Below are 16,639 nucleotides of genomic sequence, written 5' to 3'. Positions count from 1 at the left end.
CTACAGTCTATGGGGTTGCAAGAGTCGGACACCACTTAGTGACTAAACAATAACATTTTCCTTTTTGTACTGATCTTAGTCTAGACACTGAACTCTTAATTATGAGAAAAAAGGCATTGACTCTTGGAAGATCACATGGAACAACATTAATGTTTATTAGCTAACTAGAAGGACTTTCTAGATCTAAGATCTCAATAATAAAAGATGTTCAGCTCTGAAACTTAAACGAGGACTCATATTTTCTGAAAATAACTAGAATTTATCTCTAGGCAAGGGGTTTGTAATAGCTAATTCTAAGCAGATCAACATAACCAGAAAAACCCCACAACCAGTCTTATTCTAACATCCTTGCTAGCACATTAGCAATAAAGTTGAAAAGGGGTTTGGGGAAGACACTTTGTATTCCCTATTCACCAAGTAGTTCTTCTTAGAAGAATTTCACTGGTTGGAAAAAAGCAGCTCTGATTAAAGCTTACTGCAGACAATGAACAGAGGGTTTTAGGGCTATTTGTCTATCACTTTTCAAGGGCGCTCGGTTGAAACAAATGCTGGTACATTGTTAAGGATGAATAGTACATATACCTTCTCCAGTAGAGGTGAAATCTCACTCACCAGTGATTTAACAGTTGCAGATTCCAAGGAAAGATAGCTCCTAAGACAGATAATTTGTATGGCTCATTCAAATCCTTTGTGTGTTGAATTCAAGTGGCTCTATCTGCATGCCTAATTGGGAAGAATACCATCTTGATTGTCCTAACCAGGAATCACTGTCAAGTTCAAGATCAGTAAAATCTTTGACTTTGCAGGGATGTGACAAGTAATAAAATCAGAAGAAAAAAATGTTATTTTATGTAACTCCACTTCACTTCACTTCACTTCAGTCGTTCAGTCGTGTCCGACTCTTTGTGATCCCATGAATCGCAGCACGCCAGGCCTCCCTGTCCATCACCAACTTCCGGAGTTTACCCAAACCTATGTCCATCGAGTAGGTGATGCCATCCAACCATCTCATCCTCTGTTGTCCCCTTCTCCTCCTGCCCCCAATCCTTCCCAGCATCAGGGTCTTGCAATTTGGCGACATCCACCACAATTACTCTGAGGGTTTCCCTCATAGTTCAGTTATTAAAGAGTCTGACTGCAACGCAGGAGACCTAGGTTTGATCCCTGGGTCAGGAAGATCCCCTGGAGAAGGAAATGGCAACCCACTCCAGTATTCTTGCCTGGAGAATCCCACAGACAGAGGAGCCTGGCAGGCTACAGTCTATGGGACAAAAGAGATATGACTGAGTGACTAAACACACACATCAAAATTACAAACACTCTGACCTTTGGTTGGAAAGATCACCAGCAGAAGGGAAAGGCTACCCACTCCAGTATCCTGGCCTGGAGAATCCCATGGAATGTATAGTCCGTGGGGTCGCAAAGAGTCAGACACAACTGAGCGACTTTCACTTTTTCACTTTCTGACCTTTGATTTAGCAATCCCACTTCTGGGAATGTAGTCTACAGTTTTATTTTGAACATGTAAAAGAATGTATGCTTTTTACTGCAGCAAACTGAAAAAAGTAGAAAAGAGAGAGAGGGAGGGAGGGAGATTGGGAGATAAGAGTAAAGAAAGACTGAAATGTCTATCAATAAGGTATTGATCAGGGACTTCCTTAGTGATCCAGTGGTTAAGACTTAGTGTTTCCAAAGCAGAGGGTGAGGGTTTGATCCCTGGTAGGGGAACTGAGATCCCGCATGCTACATGGCACACCCAAAAATTGTAAAAATAAGGTGTGGTCAAATAAATTATAAATCACATCTAAAATAGAATACTATACGCGTTTTATGCTCAGTCACTCTGAGCATATGTCCGACTCTGCGACCCCATGGACTGTAGCCCACCAGGCTCCTCTGTCCATGGGATTTTTCAGGCAAGAAGACTGGAGTGGGTTGATATTATACTATAAACAAAGCATAAGATCATTTTGTATATAGTGTTACAGAGAGATTTCCAAGATAGATTTTAAGTGAAAAAAAGCAAGAGCATGATGGTATATAATATGCTAACTTTGCTGAATAAAAAAGGATCAATAAGAATATACATTCTCCTTTGCCATTATTTGTGTTAACTCTGCAAAGACACACAAGAAACTAATAAAAGATGGAGAACAGGGGTTAGAGTGGGATTTTCCAATGTGCGCTTTCTTTGTATTGTTTGACTTTTGAACCATGTGAATGTTTTCTATTTAAAAATGAAATATAAATGACTTTTAACAGATGTATTTTTGTAAACACATTGAAATATACACCAAACAAAATTTTAACACAAGCAAAGCTATTCATGATGTCCTAGTTGTATTCTCTAATAGTGGAATAAAGCTTACATCTGCTCACAAATGTATCAGGTAGTTCAGAAAACATTTTTTTCCTCTTTAGTCTATATTCTTTAATGTCTGCCTCCTCTTATTCCCATCATTTATTTAACATCTTAATTGTGTTACTTATAGTGACTTACAAAGCATTCAAGGATGAACAGTCTGTGAAGGACTTGGTAAACTGAAATTGAGTTGCAATTTTTGGGCAGATCTAGGTCTCATAGATCATAATAAACTGCCTCCTCTATTTTGTAAGAAATATTTATATTCCTCACAAGGCTCTGTCTTTAATTTTAGAGAGGAACAATAGTAGTGACAGCTTCTTTGTTTCCTGTAACATAACATTTGATACAAACTCCATTAGATTACTGTTTCTCCCCTCCCCCCACACCTGTAAACATCAAATTTAAGTTCACTTCAACACGGATGCCTCCTTAATAAAAGTCGAAGTCAAAACTGAGTGACTTGTGTCACCTTGGGTTGTTCACTGAAACAAAGTTTTAATGTTCTAGTGTCCTCAGCTTGAAAGGCAAATGATCAGTGTCCAGCATCATACTGTGGGTTCATTTACTCTTGTCAATAGCACCCAAGACGAGTGTTCACTGTGGCTCCTCCCAGACGAGCAAAGAGGCCAATAGGAACATACCAATCACAGAAGGGGAGTGAGGATAAGTTCCAATTTGGATTTAGAGCCACCAGCCACATCAGTGATTTTAGATATACAACAACTCAATTTAGTAAATGAATATTGAGGAACATCTCATTTTAGTGTTTTAGTGAAACATTAAGACTAACAGTAACGGTGTGTGTGGAGGGTTATGAAGGAGAACTTCAGTGGCAAGTACTGTAGTATAGCTGTCAACTGCAGCCAAATTTCTGGGGTTTGAATCCTGGCTCTGGCATCATTTATCAACGCTGTGACTTTTGGCAAGTTACTCAGCCTCTCTATGCCTCATGAGTAAGAAGATAGAGATAAATAATAGTGCTGAACCATAGAGATGTCATGAACACCAAAAGGGTTTAATACAGGTAGAGCATCTAGCTTGGGCCCTGGTTGATAATAAATGCTCATTGTTAGTGTTTAGAAGAGACATGAGAATGAAAATTATAAGCCTGGATCCCTGGCACCGATTAACACAACCAGGAACTCTCTCTACTTTTGTCTCATCTCCCTCTTGGATTATGAGTTTGTTACTCCTCTCTTAATATATGTGCCTTAAAATAGAATGCAAATTGCTCAGGGACCTAAACTACATTGAAGAAAAGCATAAGACGTTCACGTATATTATACTCATAGATCTAGGCAAATACATGTATTTGAACATGTCAATAGATCAATTAAAAAAAAAATCCTAAACATTTATAGGGTTATTCTCAAACTTTTGAAGGATACAGAAATTCATTATATTTTAAGGAGATACAATATGGTATGTTATCCCCTTCATGTATTAACTCAATTCCTAAATCTCAAGTTACATTAAAAACCTAACATTAGATGAAATGACTTACGTTGATATTTATCATGTCCTATGTTTTTAAAGGTTATCTGGCTAAACCTGAATCCTGAAATTCTAAGTTGGAGAACAGAGATAACTTCTTTTCCAGAGAAGAGTTGGAAAGACAAACATGACTTCAAAGGTTAACCTTCTTGTTTTACATGTATTCTAACAACTGTTAGAAGTTACAGTGCTGTTCAGTCCAGTGGAACAGGTGTCTTGACATACGTCTACCGTGTAAGAACTTGGAGAAGCTCATAATAAATACTAGTTAAATAGAACTTAGCACAGAGGTTAAAACTACAATTTTTTGAAATTTGAATAAGAGGTAGAAATAATCTTAAATTTAAACAGATCATGATACTTCTGCCTTTCTGAAGAACTGAGAAAAAATTTAATAGATACTGTCTGCCAAATACAGTAACAAAGTATACATAGTTCTTGGACTTCAATTCTTGGTACAAGGTTTATTCATAACAGATCACTGAGAAATTACTGATAAGCAGATATGGTTCAGTGCCCCAAACTCTAATTCTTGTACAAAATTATTTTCAAAGGAAATAAGTGTCACTTGGAACACTGTCACAAAATCTTAATTCATCTAAATGAGATTCTTACTCAAAAAAGGGGATGCCAAATATCTCAAGGTGGGTTTTTATTTTTAAAAGGGCATGATAGAAGTATAAAACTTTGCTAACAAAAAAGTAATATTTCCTATGAATCTTCGTTTTGCAGCTTTAATCTCTAACTTTGACAACATGCCAACTAAATTTCTTAAGCTGATCAGATTCTTACCAACTTAGGCCCAGTTCCCCAGAGGACTCAACCAGAGCACTGTTGACTTTTTGCTATATAAAAATAAACATGTACTTTGACGACACAACTCCAGAAAAAAAAAATCAGAGCACAAAGACAAAGTGGACTTGGATTTTTAATTTTTTTTAAAGATTATCTCTCTCTATATATATTAATAAAAAGTGCAAAGAATAGACCTTCATGTTTAAATTATATTCTAAAATAAAATATATATATTTCCATTAACTGCAGGAGACAACTGGCAAGTAAAGAGCCTGAGAGAGTCCAGTCCCTCTCCATCACTACAATGGATACATATTCGAAGGAAGCACCTATGAAAAATAGAGTGTTCACAACACACCTGGTAACACAGAGAGCCTCCGGGTGTTCTTGGAAGCAGTTGGTTTGCATTTGCAATCCAACATGAAATGAGGGGAAAAGTCAAATTCATAAATGGAAAGGACATTGCTTAGAACAATCTATTATTCTGAATTCTGTTTTATTTGCCCTGGAGCCTAGCACCTCCCATGGAGCAAGCCACCCTCAACACATGGGCTCCTAAAAGCAGTCACCTGCATGCCTCAAACTGTGACAAGTTACTGGTGTAACAAGTCTTCCCTGTTCATAACACTGCTGATTTAGCAACATAGCTGAAACATTTGGTTAGAACTGAACTTTCCTTTCTTTTTAAGGAAACAAACTTTTAAAACATAGCATCATAACATTTGGCTCTATTACATACAGCTCATGTTTTGGGCTTATTTTCACCAAAAGGTCTTTAAAGGAACAAGGGTTACATAATATCTGTTTTCTTAGGTATTTACAGTCATGGTGGCCATAGGTTACAGAAACAATAGAAACTTTTAATAACAAAAAAAGATACATGACTCTGAACTTTTTTTTTTTAAAGCAATGTGGAATATTTCAACAATTCAAATTCAAAAATTTATTTCCACTGTGGTTTCAGCAGCTCCATGCCTGCATGAAAAGGATGCCTCAGTTTTGACTTGGTTTTCTTTTATTATTCCTTTCCTTTTTTGTAATTGAAAACAATTTCTATTTTAGAAAAGATATGTTCTATACACTGTGCCTGTAGCAATATCATCTGTAATACTGGCTATGACAGAATCTTGCTTCATAAATGTCAATGATATGCTCTTGGTGAATCTGGATGAAGTTAACATTAAAACACAGATAAGCTACAATCAATTATGCGTAACTTGTTGACTCAAAAATCCATGGTCTCTCTTCTCCTTCTTTTTGGCCTGTTATAAAAATAATTTTGGTTACAAGTGTCTACACAGCACCAATTTTATTTCAAGAGCAGCATCTTTACTCGGCCACCCAAATAAGTCTATATGTATACATGCTCAAACAGCTTTTCTCATTTACTTCTGTTCTGTAACTCTAAAAGACTGATAATTGCATTAGATCTTGTCTCAATCAAAAATCAGTTAGCAATTATTAAAACCATCAATTACAATGCCCCCCAAATGCCCACGGCCATTGAATTAAATGAGAAGTTCCCTTGACATGCAACTGTGTAATCGGAGAATTATGCCTGCAGCTGATGGGCACTGTGTTCTGAAATAGCAGAAGGAACAAGTCTCTAATAGTAAAAAAGCATTTTCATAAAACTTTGTCGTATATAAAATATCTTATTAATTGTTACTATTTCACTGATGATTAAAGCGTAACACAGGTGTTCGCTCTGCTTTTTGCTGTGAGACAGTCGTGGGTCATACAACTTTAAAAAATAAGAGCTCATCTGTTTCCCAGGCTGACAAAAGCGACGGCCTCAATTACACTGTTTCTCTCTCATACTTGTTTGCACTCACACGCACGTACACAAAGCACCCACAATTTTAATCGTCATGACGCTGTTGCCACACTTTTCCCCACTTCCAAAAATCTGTCAGGAAAATGTGATTGCAAAATAATTATTCTTGTCTATACCCTACCTGGATCTCCATTGTTCATTTTTATGATTTTAAAAGATAAAGTCTGCAGAAGAAGGAGAGCTGGCCTCATTCATCTTCCTCAACCCTTTGGTTTCCACCTTCAATGTTACAGTGAATGTAGATTTGACTCAGCAAGCCTGGGTCAAAGGCTTTACAGATACTGAACCTGAAGTGCATTAAGAGAATAAACATCTGCTATTGTGGCCTAGGATGACTGAAAAAGTAGCAGTAATAAACACAACTTTGTATCTGAGACGGGTTTACAAGAGTCACCTAAAAATTTCGTTAAGAAGTTAACAGTTTGTAGAAGCGATGGAATCATGTAACAAAGGTCAAATGCAAATGCAATCAGATAACAATTACATTCTTTGAAAAATACTTCATGTGCACATTTTCTGCCCCAGTGGCACTAAGTCCTTCTCAAGTCTCCCATCGGTAAACACGGTGGATCCAGAAAAACATATATCAAAGAAAGAGACTACACTGATTAACAAAGGAACAGAAGAACAAACAAAAAGATGTCAGAGTGGGTAAGGACTACTTTTTAAAGGAAAGTGCTTTAAATATGATTGTGCAAAAAATATAACTTGGAGGCAAATCTGAAGTTTTGACACTTATACTTTACTCAGAGATTAGTCAGAGCTGTTCTCCTGTAGGGGCAACTAAGTTGAAACATAAAACAAAAAGAATTGTTTATAATTATGACATCACAAAATCCCAGGAAAGAACTGGGAATCAAGATCCCTTTGATGAAAATTTCCCACTTCTAACGCAAAGTACGAGAGCAAAGACTTCAAATGATGCCAGGCAGGAAAGTCACGATACACCTTCTCCCATATCCCCTCTACGTGACTCCCTCACACATACTACCAAGAGTTTATTAGGTAACTCTTAGCTCTCCTGGCATGTATGTCCATTGCACTATTGGATTCTTCATAAAGTCAGGCCTCCATTCCCAATAAAGTAATGAAAAAGATAGATCGATACAAAAAAAATATATTCAAAAAGCCCAGAACTCTGGGATTTGACCTATTTCATGTCAGTAATGAGTGATCTACTGCGGGAGGAACAGTAAGACCGGGATGGTCACACACAGAGCTCAGACTGCTCATGCCTGTGCTTCCAGCAGCCGGTGTTCCTTCATGGACTCTTCTTCCAGACCCTAACAGAACTAAAGTTTCCAACTGAGTACCTGAGATCAGAATCAGGTTGAGAAATGCTTGAAATACATGAAATTATTCCAAAAGGGACAAATGAAGAAAAAAGTTACCCAAGTTGAGAAATGAGAAATTAGGTATGGACAGAATAAAACTATTGGGCAAATGTGCAGACACAAGTCAAAAGGAAAAACTGAACTCAAGAAGGAAAGGAGGGAGGGAGGGGAAAATGGAGGAACTGAGAGAGAGACATGACGGCCCTTCCTGGAAAGATTCCTTCTCTTCTGATTTAAGCGCAAGATGCCCTTCTAGGGGGACGCGCTGTTCACACCAGCATCACAAGTGTACCTAAGTGGTCATGACGACCAAGCGGTAGACAGATCCCAGTGAACATAGTTACAAGTCGGTGCTGCCCAGTCATCTCTCATGAGGGTGGGCACAGGGACTGGGGATGTGGCCAATTCTGGTAGCACAGCCGAAGGAATCGGCGGTAGAAAATACCAAAAACAGCCCCCTAACCCATTTTAGAGGGAAATATACAAAACCCCCCCAAAACCTAAACATAACAAAACTAAACAAAACAACCTTCTCCCTCCTGAAGAAAACTTCATGGAACAAATGCCCTGCAAGTCCTAACATGTGTGTTCTCACAAGGCTGGCGGAGGTTATTTTGTCTTGGATTCCACAAAAATTTTGTCTCCATCCCTAATGCCAAAAGAATGCAAGGCTCGAGAGCTGTACTTCATTTCCTCTGGGCCAAAGGGCGCTTCATGGTCAAAATAGTAGAGAAGCATGTTGCTCGGGGGTAATTGAACTAGAGTTTTTAATTGTTTCTTTAGTTCTGCAACTGTTTGGTCCAGACGAATGCTCATCTCTTCCACCTGGTCGTTAAAGTGGACTTCTACTTTCGCGCTGCTCTGGGGTCTCAGGTCCACTTCTGCCAAAGGCTCCAACTTCCCATATTTTGTGATTAATTCATGATACCTAGAAGGGAAAAAAAAAAAAAAGCAAAACAGTGACAGCCTAAGCCACTAGCGCAGGAACTACTGACTGCTTCAGAACCACAGGTAAACTACTGTTATTCTCAACATCTTTCTAATATCCTAGTCTAATATTGTATCTGCTTACCTACCTACCTATCTAGTGTGACTATGTGGAATATGTGATCTGATGTGGTTGTCCCCTTGAAATCTCAGTAAAATCCCATCCTTGCAGAGAGGGGGTTTCTTCTAAATATGGCTATCATGCCTGCTGCTACTAATTATGGAAGAATAGGCTTAGAGAGAAGAGGAGAGGAGAATCTAATAATTATGAAAGAATAGGCTTAGAGAGGAGAGGAGAACCTAAAAAGGTAGACACTACAAAGGTTATAGACAGAAGTCTAGTCATTCTGTAGAACCCACTTGCTTGGGAGAGGAGAACCTAAAAAGGTAGACACTACAAAGGTTATAGACAGAAGTCTAGTCATTCTGTAGAACCCACTTGCTTGGGCGTCATCATCAAGGTGGGTAGATATCTAAGCACATGTTTTTTTGGTAATAGCTGGAAAGATGAACATAGACCAGCAGTTTCTGACCCCAGAGAAGCCATAACTTACAAACAAAAACAATGTTGTAAAAAATAGTTGTACATTAGGTATTAACTCCGATTTTTCAGTGATGCTTTGTTTGAATGGTCCTGCCTAGCCTAGTGGACTGTAATACAAGGAGTTCGTGGAAGAGTCAAGAATATGTTCCTGTAAAAAAGTGGTAAATGAGGGATACAAGTTCCCTGATCAAGGCAGGAATTAAAGAGCCAAAGATACTAGGAGAAAAGTGAATTATGCAGGTGGGACCAGGGCCTAAGAAGACAAGTTTCCCATGTGGAAAATCTTGTCTCCTCTGCCAGCTTTGGAGGATGTAGGTTTGATCCCCTTGAGGAAGCTGAGCAGTTTTCTACAAACCAGAGAGGGGAAAAGTGCTGAAAAAGATCTGACATTAGCTCTACTATAACCAAGATATACTGAGGTTAATTCTGGATCAGAATACAGTGGTCATAAGCTTACTCCCCTACGTTCTCCACCCTACTTTGGCTTTAACTCGGTTAAATCAGTGTTGTAATTAGGTCAGTAGAACACTGAGCTGCAGTAAGACCTCTGTGGTCAGGGATGGAGGCAATCATTGCCATGAAGTGGGGACCAGGTAAAATAGCACTGGCCTTGGAGTCAGAAGATCTGATGTCAGAGTCTTGACTTATAATTAGTTGTGTGACTTAGCAACTCACTCAATCCTTTCAGATCTCAGATTCCTCACTAGTAAAACTTGGATAATAAGTCTGCTCTTTCTACCTTATAAGACAGTCGTGAGGATTATACAAAATAACAGATGAGTAAGAACTTGTAAATTCTAAGTCCATATACAAATAAGTATTAAGACTCCATTCCTGCTGTCTGGGACTTATAGTATTAAAACACACACACCCTTTAAAATATATATGACTGAAATCTACTTAGGAAGGACTTCTTGGAAAAGGTGGTGGAATGATGAAACACATTACAGAAATTTCTCCCAGGTCTTGGACCCCAAATAATATTTTTTAAGGGTAAAATATTACCAGCAGCAACTAACACAGAAAAAGAGGGAACAGCCTTATTGAAATAGCCTTTTAAAAGGAACCAAAAGCTTTGTGCTATGTGGTTTTGTTAATAAGCAAGGATCCTAATTCAACTCCCAGAAGATATTATGGAGAAAGAAGGTAAGGAAACAAAATCCTTACCAAGGTCAGTACCTTTAGTGTACTGACCAATTCTTTTTAATTTAGAGCAAATGGGGCTGAAGGAGAATGGACTCAGCTGGGAAGACTAAGGACATCCCTTAGGGATCAGAAGGCTCTACACTTCACTGCCAGGATGTCAGGATCTTAGCAAGGGGAAACAAAACAAAATAAAAAAGTCCACACAAACAAAAAACAAAACTACCAGGACTTGAAATTTTCTGGGGTTCCAAACTGAAAAAGCAAAATGACTCAAAGTCTAAGGGTATCTTTCCGTTACCCAGTCTCCTAGTGTATGACTTCAAGTAAGTGAAACTAGGTTATGATAATTTAACAAAATCTTGGGAAAGACAGCAGAACCCAGGGGTCAAATAAAAGCTGAACCCAGTTCTACAGATGTTTTCCCTTCAGACTATAGGAGTGTAGATAGAATTGTAACACCCCAGACTCTCAGACTCTGTCCAGGAGGGACAAAAGAAACAGTGGTGAGGGAGTCAAGGAGTTTACTTAGACCATGTTTCAGTAAAGAGATGGTCTAGAGAGAGGGACTCACTTTTAAGCACAAACAAGAAGATAAGACAAAGAGGCAACTAAGCACATACCACACAGCAAAAGGAATAAAAGAGAGAAACACATAAATAAAAGGCAGAGGAGAAGTCGATCTGAAAGAAAACATCTCAATGAAACAAAAATGCCCCACAGATACTCTAAGGTACAAAAATTAATAAGTGCATTAATATAATAAAACAGGAGCTCAAAGATAAAGGATAAGCAGCAGAATGAGATGAAAAGCCAGATTTCAGCATCAGTGAAAGAGACTAAGGAGCAAAATAACACATTTTCTACCAAATAAATTAGAAAGCATGACCCAGGAATACTATACCTCACCAAGTATTTTTTTTTCCCCTAGAAATAAACTTAACAAGCAAACTTAGGGAATAGGGCACCCTTGAGTCCTTTTGAAATAGAAAAAGAAAAACACTATTCAACAATGAGATTAAAGAACTACTGGTAAGCCTTGAATCTATTTAAACATAAAATTAAAACTTAATATTATAGCTGTATAATCCTATACTTACTTATACTTGACACTATAGCCAACTGAATTTATCTCAAGCATAAACATATTTGTACACAAAATTATGGCCCATGTGCAGAAATAGCCTATTTGTTACAACTGGTCAAGTCTATCTACAAATTAAATGACCTATAAATTAGGACACTCTAAGGTCTTATAGTTTTCTCAAACTCAACATGTCCAAAGATAATTCATTGTTGCTCCCCAACCTTCTTCTCTTCTAGTCTTTCTTATCTCAGTAAATGGCACCAGAAACTATCTAATCACCCCAGCCAGAAACTGAACAGTTGTCCGGATTCCTTCCAATCTCTCTTCTCCACTTCTCCCGCTCATCAATTGCTGTGTCATACTAATTCTATTCCTAAATACTTCATGAGTCTATCTGCAGCTCTTTGCCCACTTGTCTTGTAAATGCAAGCCACAATCATTAATAACATGGATTGCCACAGCTTTCTTTGGATGCATAAGCTGGATGAGTCTCCTCAGTATTTGTTCCAACCTCATCCTAGAATGCCTTTCTGTACCACAAAGATGAAAACTGCATTTACCATCCTTCTTTTCAGGTGAGATTTAACTTTCATCAATCTCATTCAACAGCCCTGGGGAGAGAGACAATGGCTCGAGCAGACATGGGTGGGAACAGCTTGGTTAGAGGCTTCCTAATGATCAGATGGTGGTTCACATAGTGTGTTCCTGCAGTCAACTCCCCTGGCAGCAGCCTGCTGGTCTCTAGGTCACAGCTAAGGTGGTATAACCCACACCCGGGGACAGCAGCCTCCTGAGTCTCCCCATATCTGGTGCTTGTGGAGGGAGCAGGGCTCTTGGTGGCCTAGTTCTGCAGGACCACTCTAGAGATAATCCTAGCGAGGCAGCCCTTCCTCAGATTCTGTAACATCTTATTTCTTGTATTAAATCCCTTTCTTCTTAAAACAGCTCATGTGGCTCCTCTTACCTGAATCTCAAATGATATTCCTTTCAATGGTTTCCCAAGATCTCAGAGTGGCTCCCCAATGACCCTTGTCTATATTACAGCCAAAGTCATTGTTATAAAACACAAATTTGACCACAACACTCTTCTCTTAAAATCACACAAGACACAGAGAATAAAGTCTTAAGTCTTCAATATGATTAAGATGGGCAGAATTTTGTCCCTCCCCAATCATCTCCATTCCCTGGTGTTATTCTCAAGATTATATCATGTTATGTGGCACAGCTGATCCTAAAATAGGGAGATTAACTGGATGCCTATGTGCATGCTCAGTCGCTTCAGTCGTGTCTGACTCCCTGCAACCTTATGGACCATAGCTCACCAGGCTCCTCTGTCCAAGGGATTCCCCAGGCAAGAATACTGAAGTGGGTTGCCATGCCTTCCTCCAGGGGAATCTTCCCAACCCAGGGATTGAACCCACGTCTCTTATGTCTCATGAGCTGGCAGGTGGATTCTTTACTACCAGTGCCACCTGGGAAGCCCATTAACTGGGTGAGGCCTAATCTAATCATATGAGCCCCTAAAAGCAGAGAAACTTCTCCAGCTAACAATAGAAAGGAAGTCAGGGAGATTCCAAGCATGAGAAGGACCTGACATGACACTGCTGGCTTGAAGATGAAGGGAGGCACGTGGAGAGCATGAGAAGAAACAGAATTAAGCTGCCATCCTGAACAAGCCTGAAAGGTGACGCTTCTCCAGAACCTCCAATAAGGAACACAGCCCTGTTGACTCCTTGATTTTGGTCTTGTGAGACCCTAAGCCGAGAACCCAGTTAAGCCATCTTGTGCTCACACTTTTGACCCATAAAAACTGTAACATAATAAGCAGACATTGTTTTAAGCTACTAAGTTTACAGCAATTAGTTATAGCAGCAATACAAAACTAATACTTTGATTATAAAAGTGCCTTCATGATTTCATTCCCATGTAACTTTCCAAACTTATTTTGTGTCATCAATATAACCACATACTATATCTGTTTTCCACTTATTTAATCTTAAAATCAAGGTTTATTTATTGATTTTGAGGTAAAATCAGCAGAGTTTTGTATATGAATGAAAGCTTGGATATGGACTATAGCAAATACTGACTCTTTATGCTATAAAAATGAAGAAAAAGTATTACAGTTCTGACTCACGATAACTCACTGCATACACTGAATATGTACCCCTAAAAGTTACATAAGTGAAAATCATGATTTTAAGATAATATGTTTATCTCCAAATATCTTTATTTTGGATTATTGTTAAGCAGGGCAAATCAGTAGATACAAAAAATCATGATTTTACAAAATGCCCAGTAAATTTTAGAAACTAATTTCTTGGTCCACCAGCTTAGATATTTTATTCATTATTCAAAAGTTCATCTAAACAATGTCTGCACTATACCTGCATATTCTGTATTATCTGAGCTTTTCTTAGCATCAGCCCCAAAGCTATAGCCATAAGAGGTAAATGACTTTTTTCTTCCCAAAGCTGTATGATTTCTGATGATTAAGTAGTCTTCAAAAGGAATGATCTCAATTTATAGTCTACCAATCAGTACTTCTATCTGGCTATTAAAAAGTATTTAATATTTGTGAGTCTCACTTCTGAAGTGGGCAAAATGCTATAAGCCTACCTTGGAAGATACTACTGACAAGGATATACTGTAATAAGCAAATGCTAAAATGTAATATATACTGTGTTTGTGTTCAGTAGTTCTGAATACCATTCCTCCATGACCTTCCAACAGAAAATGACCAATCACAAGAGAAACAAAATTTACTACACATAGCATAAAGGCTAGCACGACCACATGGGTAACTGAAAATGATAAATGGAAACCAAATGCTAGCTGCAACCTTGTGAAGAACACTACCCACAGACAAACTGGCATTGTGCTTTTTTCCTCCTTCTTATTAAATAAAAACACCCACAGAGAGAAAAGCTTCTTTCAACTTTAAGAGTCTTTGAATGGTGAGGAGTTAGAAATTAGTTACTTGTAAAGTGAGGTTGCAGGTGGCACTAAAAAGGGGGGGACTAGAGAATGAAGCCACGCTTAGTGGAGCTGGGGTTGGGCAGTCCACTCCCAGTGCACATAAACAAGCCTCCACACACGAGGGGCTCCTGGTCCATGGCACACCTGCCTAATGTGACAGACACATAAGCATAGTTTAGTAGCGTGATGGTCAGGTTGGGAGAGGTATGTCCCTTTCTCCTTACTGCCCATTTTCACTCTTGATTCCTAAGATAGCTAGAAGCATTTCCTCAATTACAAATCAGTCACTGGTCTATGAAGCTAGAATAAAGACCTGGCACACTACTTGAAAAAGACATAGGTTCCTACCATAAATCTTAGTCTGAGGGTGAATTTATGAAAAAACCTAATATCGAAAGATGAACAGAGACAAAGGTTACCTTGCAGTCTTATAAACTATCCTAAGCAATATGAACATAATATTTTATATAATTTTTAGGAACATGGAAGACTAAAGGAGGCCTAGAAGCAAAGGTTTTAAGCTGGCAGAAAGCTCTCACATTTGGACCTCATGTCTCCTAATCCATAAAAGAAGCAGCTCACAATCTCAAGGAGCATCCTAGATAAAAATGATGAGTCTTACATAAAATCAAGTGCATTACCACAATGGCATTATGGGTATCCCAGAAGTGTTCCATCTCTCCCTTAAAACTATCTGGAGGTGTGCTCACAGGGGCCTATACAGTACTGTTAAGCTAACAATTCTATTACTCTATTGATTCTCAAAAGCAGACTCATATTGAATCAACTGGAGTCTTTATCCTAAACAAAGCTATTTTACTTCAAAATAAGGTCTTCCCTTGTGGTTCAGCTGATAAAGAATCCACCTGTAATTCAGGAGACCTGGGTTCGATCCCTGGGTTGGGAAGATCCCCTGGAGAAGGGAAAGCCTATGCACTCCAGTATTCTAGCCTAGAGAATTCCATAGACTGTATAGTCCATGGGGTTGCAAAGAGTTGGACACGACTGAGTGACTTTCACTTTCACTTCAAAATAAATCCCTTGGACTGTAAGGAGATCAAACCAGTCCATCCTAAAGGAAATCAGTCCTGAATATTCATTGGAAGGACTGATGCTGAAACTCCAATATTTTTGCCACCTGATGAGAAGAACTGACTCCTTAGAAAAGGCCCTGATGCTGGGAAAGATCGAAGGCAGGAGGAGAAGGGGACGACGGAGGATGAGATGGTCGGATGGCATCACTGACTAGATGGACATGAGTTTGAGCAAGCTCCGGGAGTTGGTGATGGACAGGGAAGTCTGGCGTGCTGCAGTCCATGGGGTCACAAAGAATCGGACTCGACTGAACAGAACTGAAATCCCTAACACAGACATCTCTCTCTTTAAGGAATGCAACAAATAAAACATGAAAAATCCCTTATGTTTCACTTGGTTGAATAAAATCATTAAGTATAACTAGAAGAAAACTATTCACATAGTTTACTTTGTTTCCCAAGGTATTACAAAGGATTCAAAATACATTTCAAACATCTGATTGCTGTTATTTAATCTCTCTTGTATGGTATGCTTTTTCTCTTTTTTGACATGGTATCATACCATGGCATGGAAGACGAAATGGCAACCCACTCTAGTATTCTTGCTAGAAAAATGCCATGGACAGAGGAGCCTGGCAGGCTACAGTCCATGGGGTCGCAAAGAGTCAGACATGACCAAGAACGCACACATGTACACATATCATGGCATATCAAGGAAGCTGCCATAGCAGTCTACAGCTGGGATTTTGCACTCTACTGAAACAGTTTCCTCAAAGTCACCAACATCTTTTAAAACACAAAAATCATCACATTTCAGAAGCTGAAAAGATCACAGAGATCATCTACTACATACTTTACAGATAAGTAATTGAATTGAGGGCCAGTTTGCTATGCAATAGCTAATAAATAAAAGGTAGAAAGTAGAATTCGGGTCTTGTTCTCAGACCATCATTCGTTCTCAGTTATCACCATCTTAATGGTTTGCTGCAATAATGAATACTGTTCTAGAAATTCTCTTCTCCTTTTACATTACATTACAA

General features: G+C 38.7%; 1 protein-coding gene across 11 annotated transcripts in view; it reads right to left on the bottom strand.

Annotated features, from left to right (window-relative positions):
* Positions 1-4,771: 4,771 nt before the first annotated feature.
* The window catches only part of TBCEL (tubulin folding cofactor E like), an 80,110-nt gene continuing 68,242 nt past the window's right edge, over positions 4,772-16,639 (bottom strand). For 9 of the 11 annotated variants that reach the window (XM_081541630.1, XM_081541624.1, XM_081541622.1 and 6 more), the window contains one exon: positions 4,772-8,753. In XM_081541630.1, the coding sequence (XP_081397756.1) occupies positions 8,435-8,753 (319 nt within the window). In that variant the 3' untranslated portion in view covers positions 4,772-8,434. The remainder of the gene's footprint in view (positions 8,754-16,639) is intronic. The other 2 variants (XR_014068825.1, XR_014068826.1) reach the window with 1 other exon arrangement.

The sequence above is a fragment of the Giraffa tippelskirchi genome, chromosome 11, assembly GCF_054371585.1.
Source record: "Giraffa tippelskirchi isolate mGirTip1 chromosome 11, T2T-mGirTip1v1.2.pri, whole genome shotgun sequence".
In the NCBI taxonomy this organism is placed as follows: Eukaryota; Metazoa; Chordata; class Mammalia; order Artiodactyla; family Giraffidae; genus Giraffa; species Giraffa tippelskirchi.
Note: the sequence above shows the minus strand (reverse complement) of the source record. Positions and strands in the feature narration are given on the sequence as shown.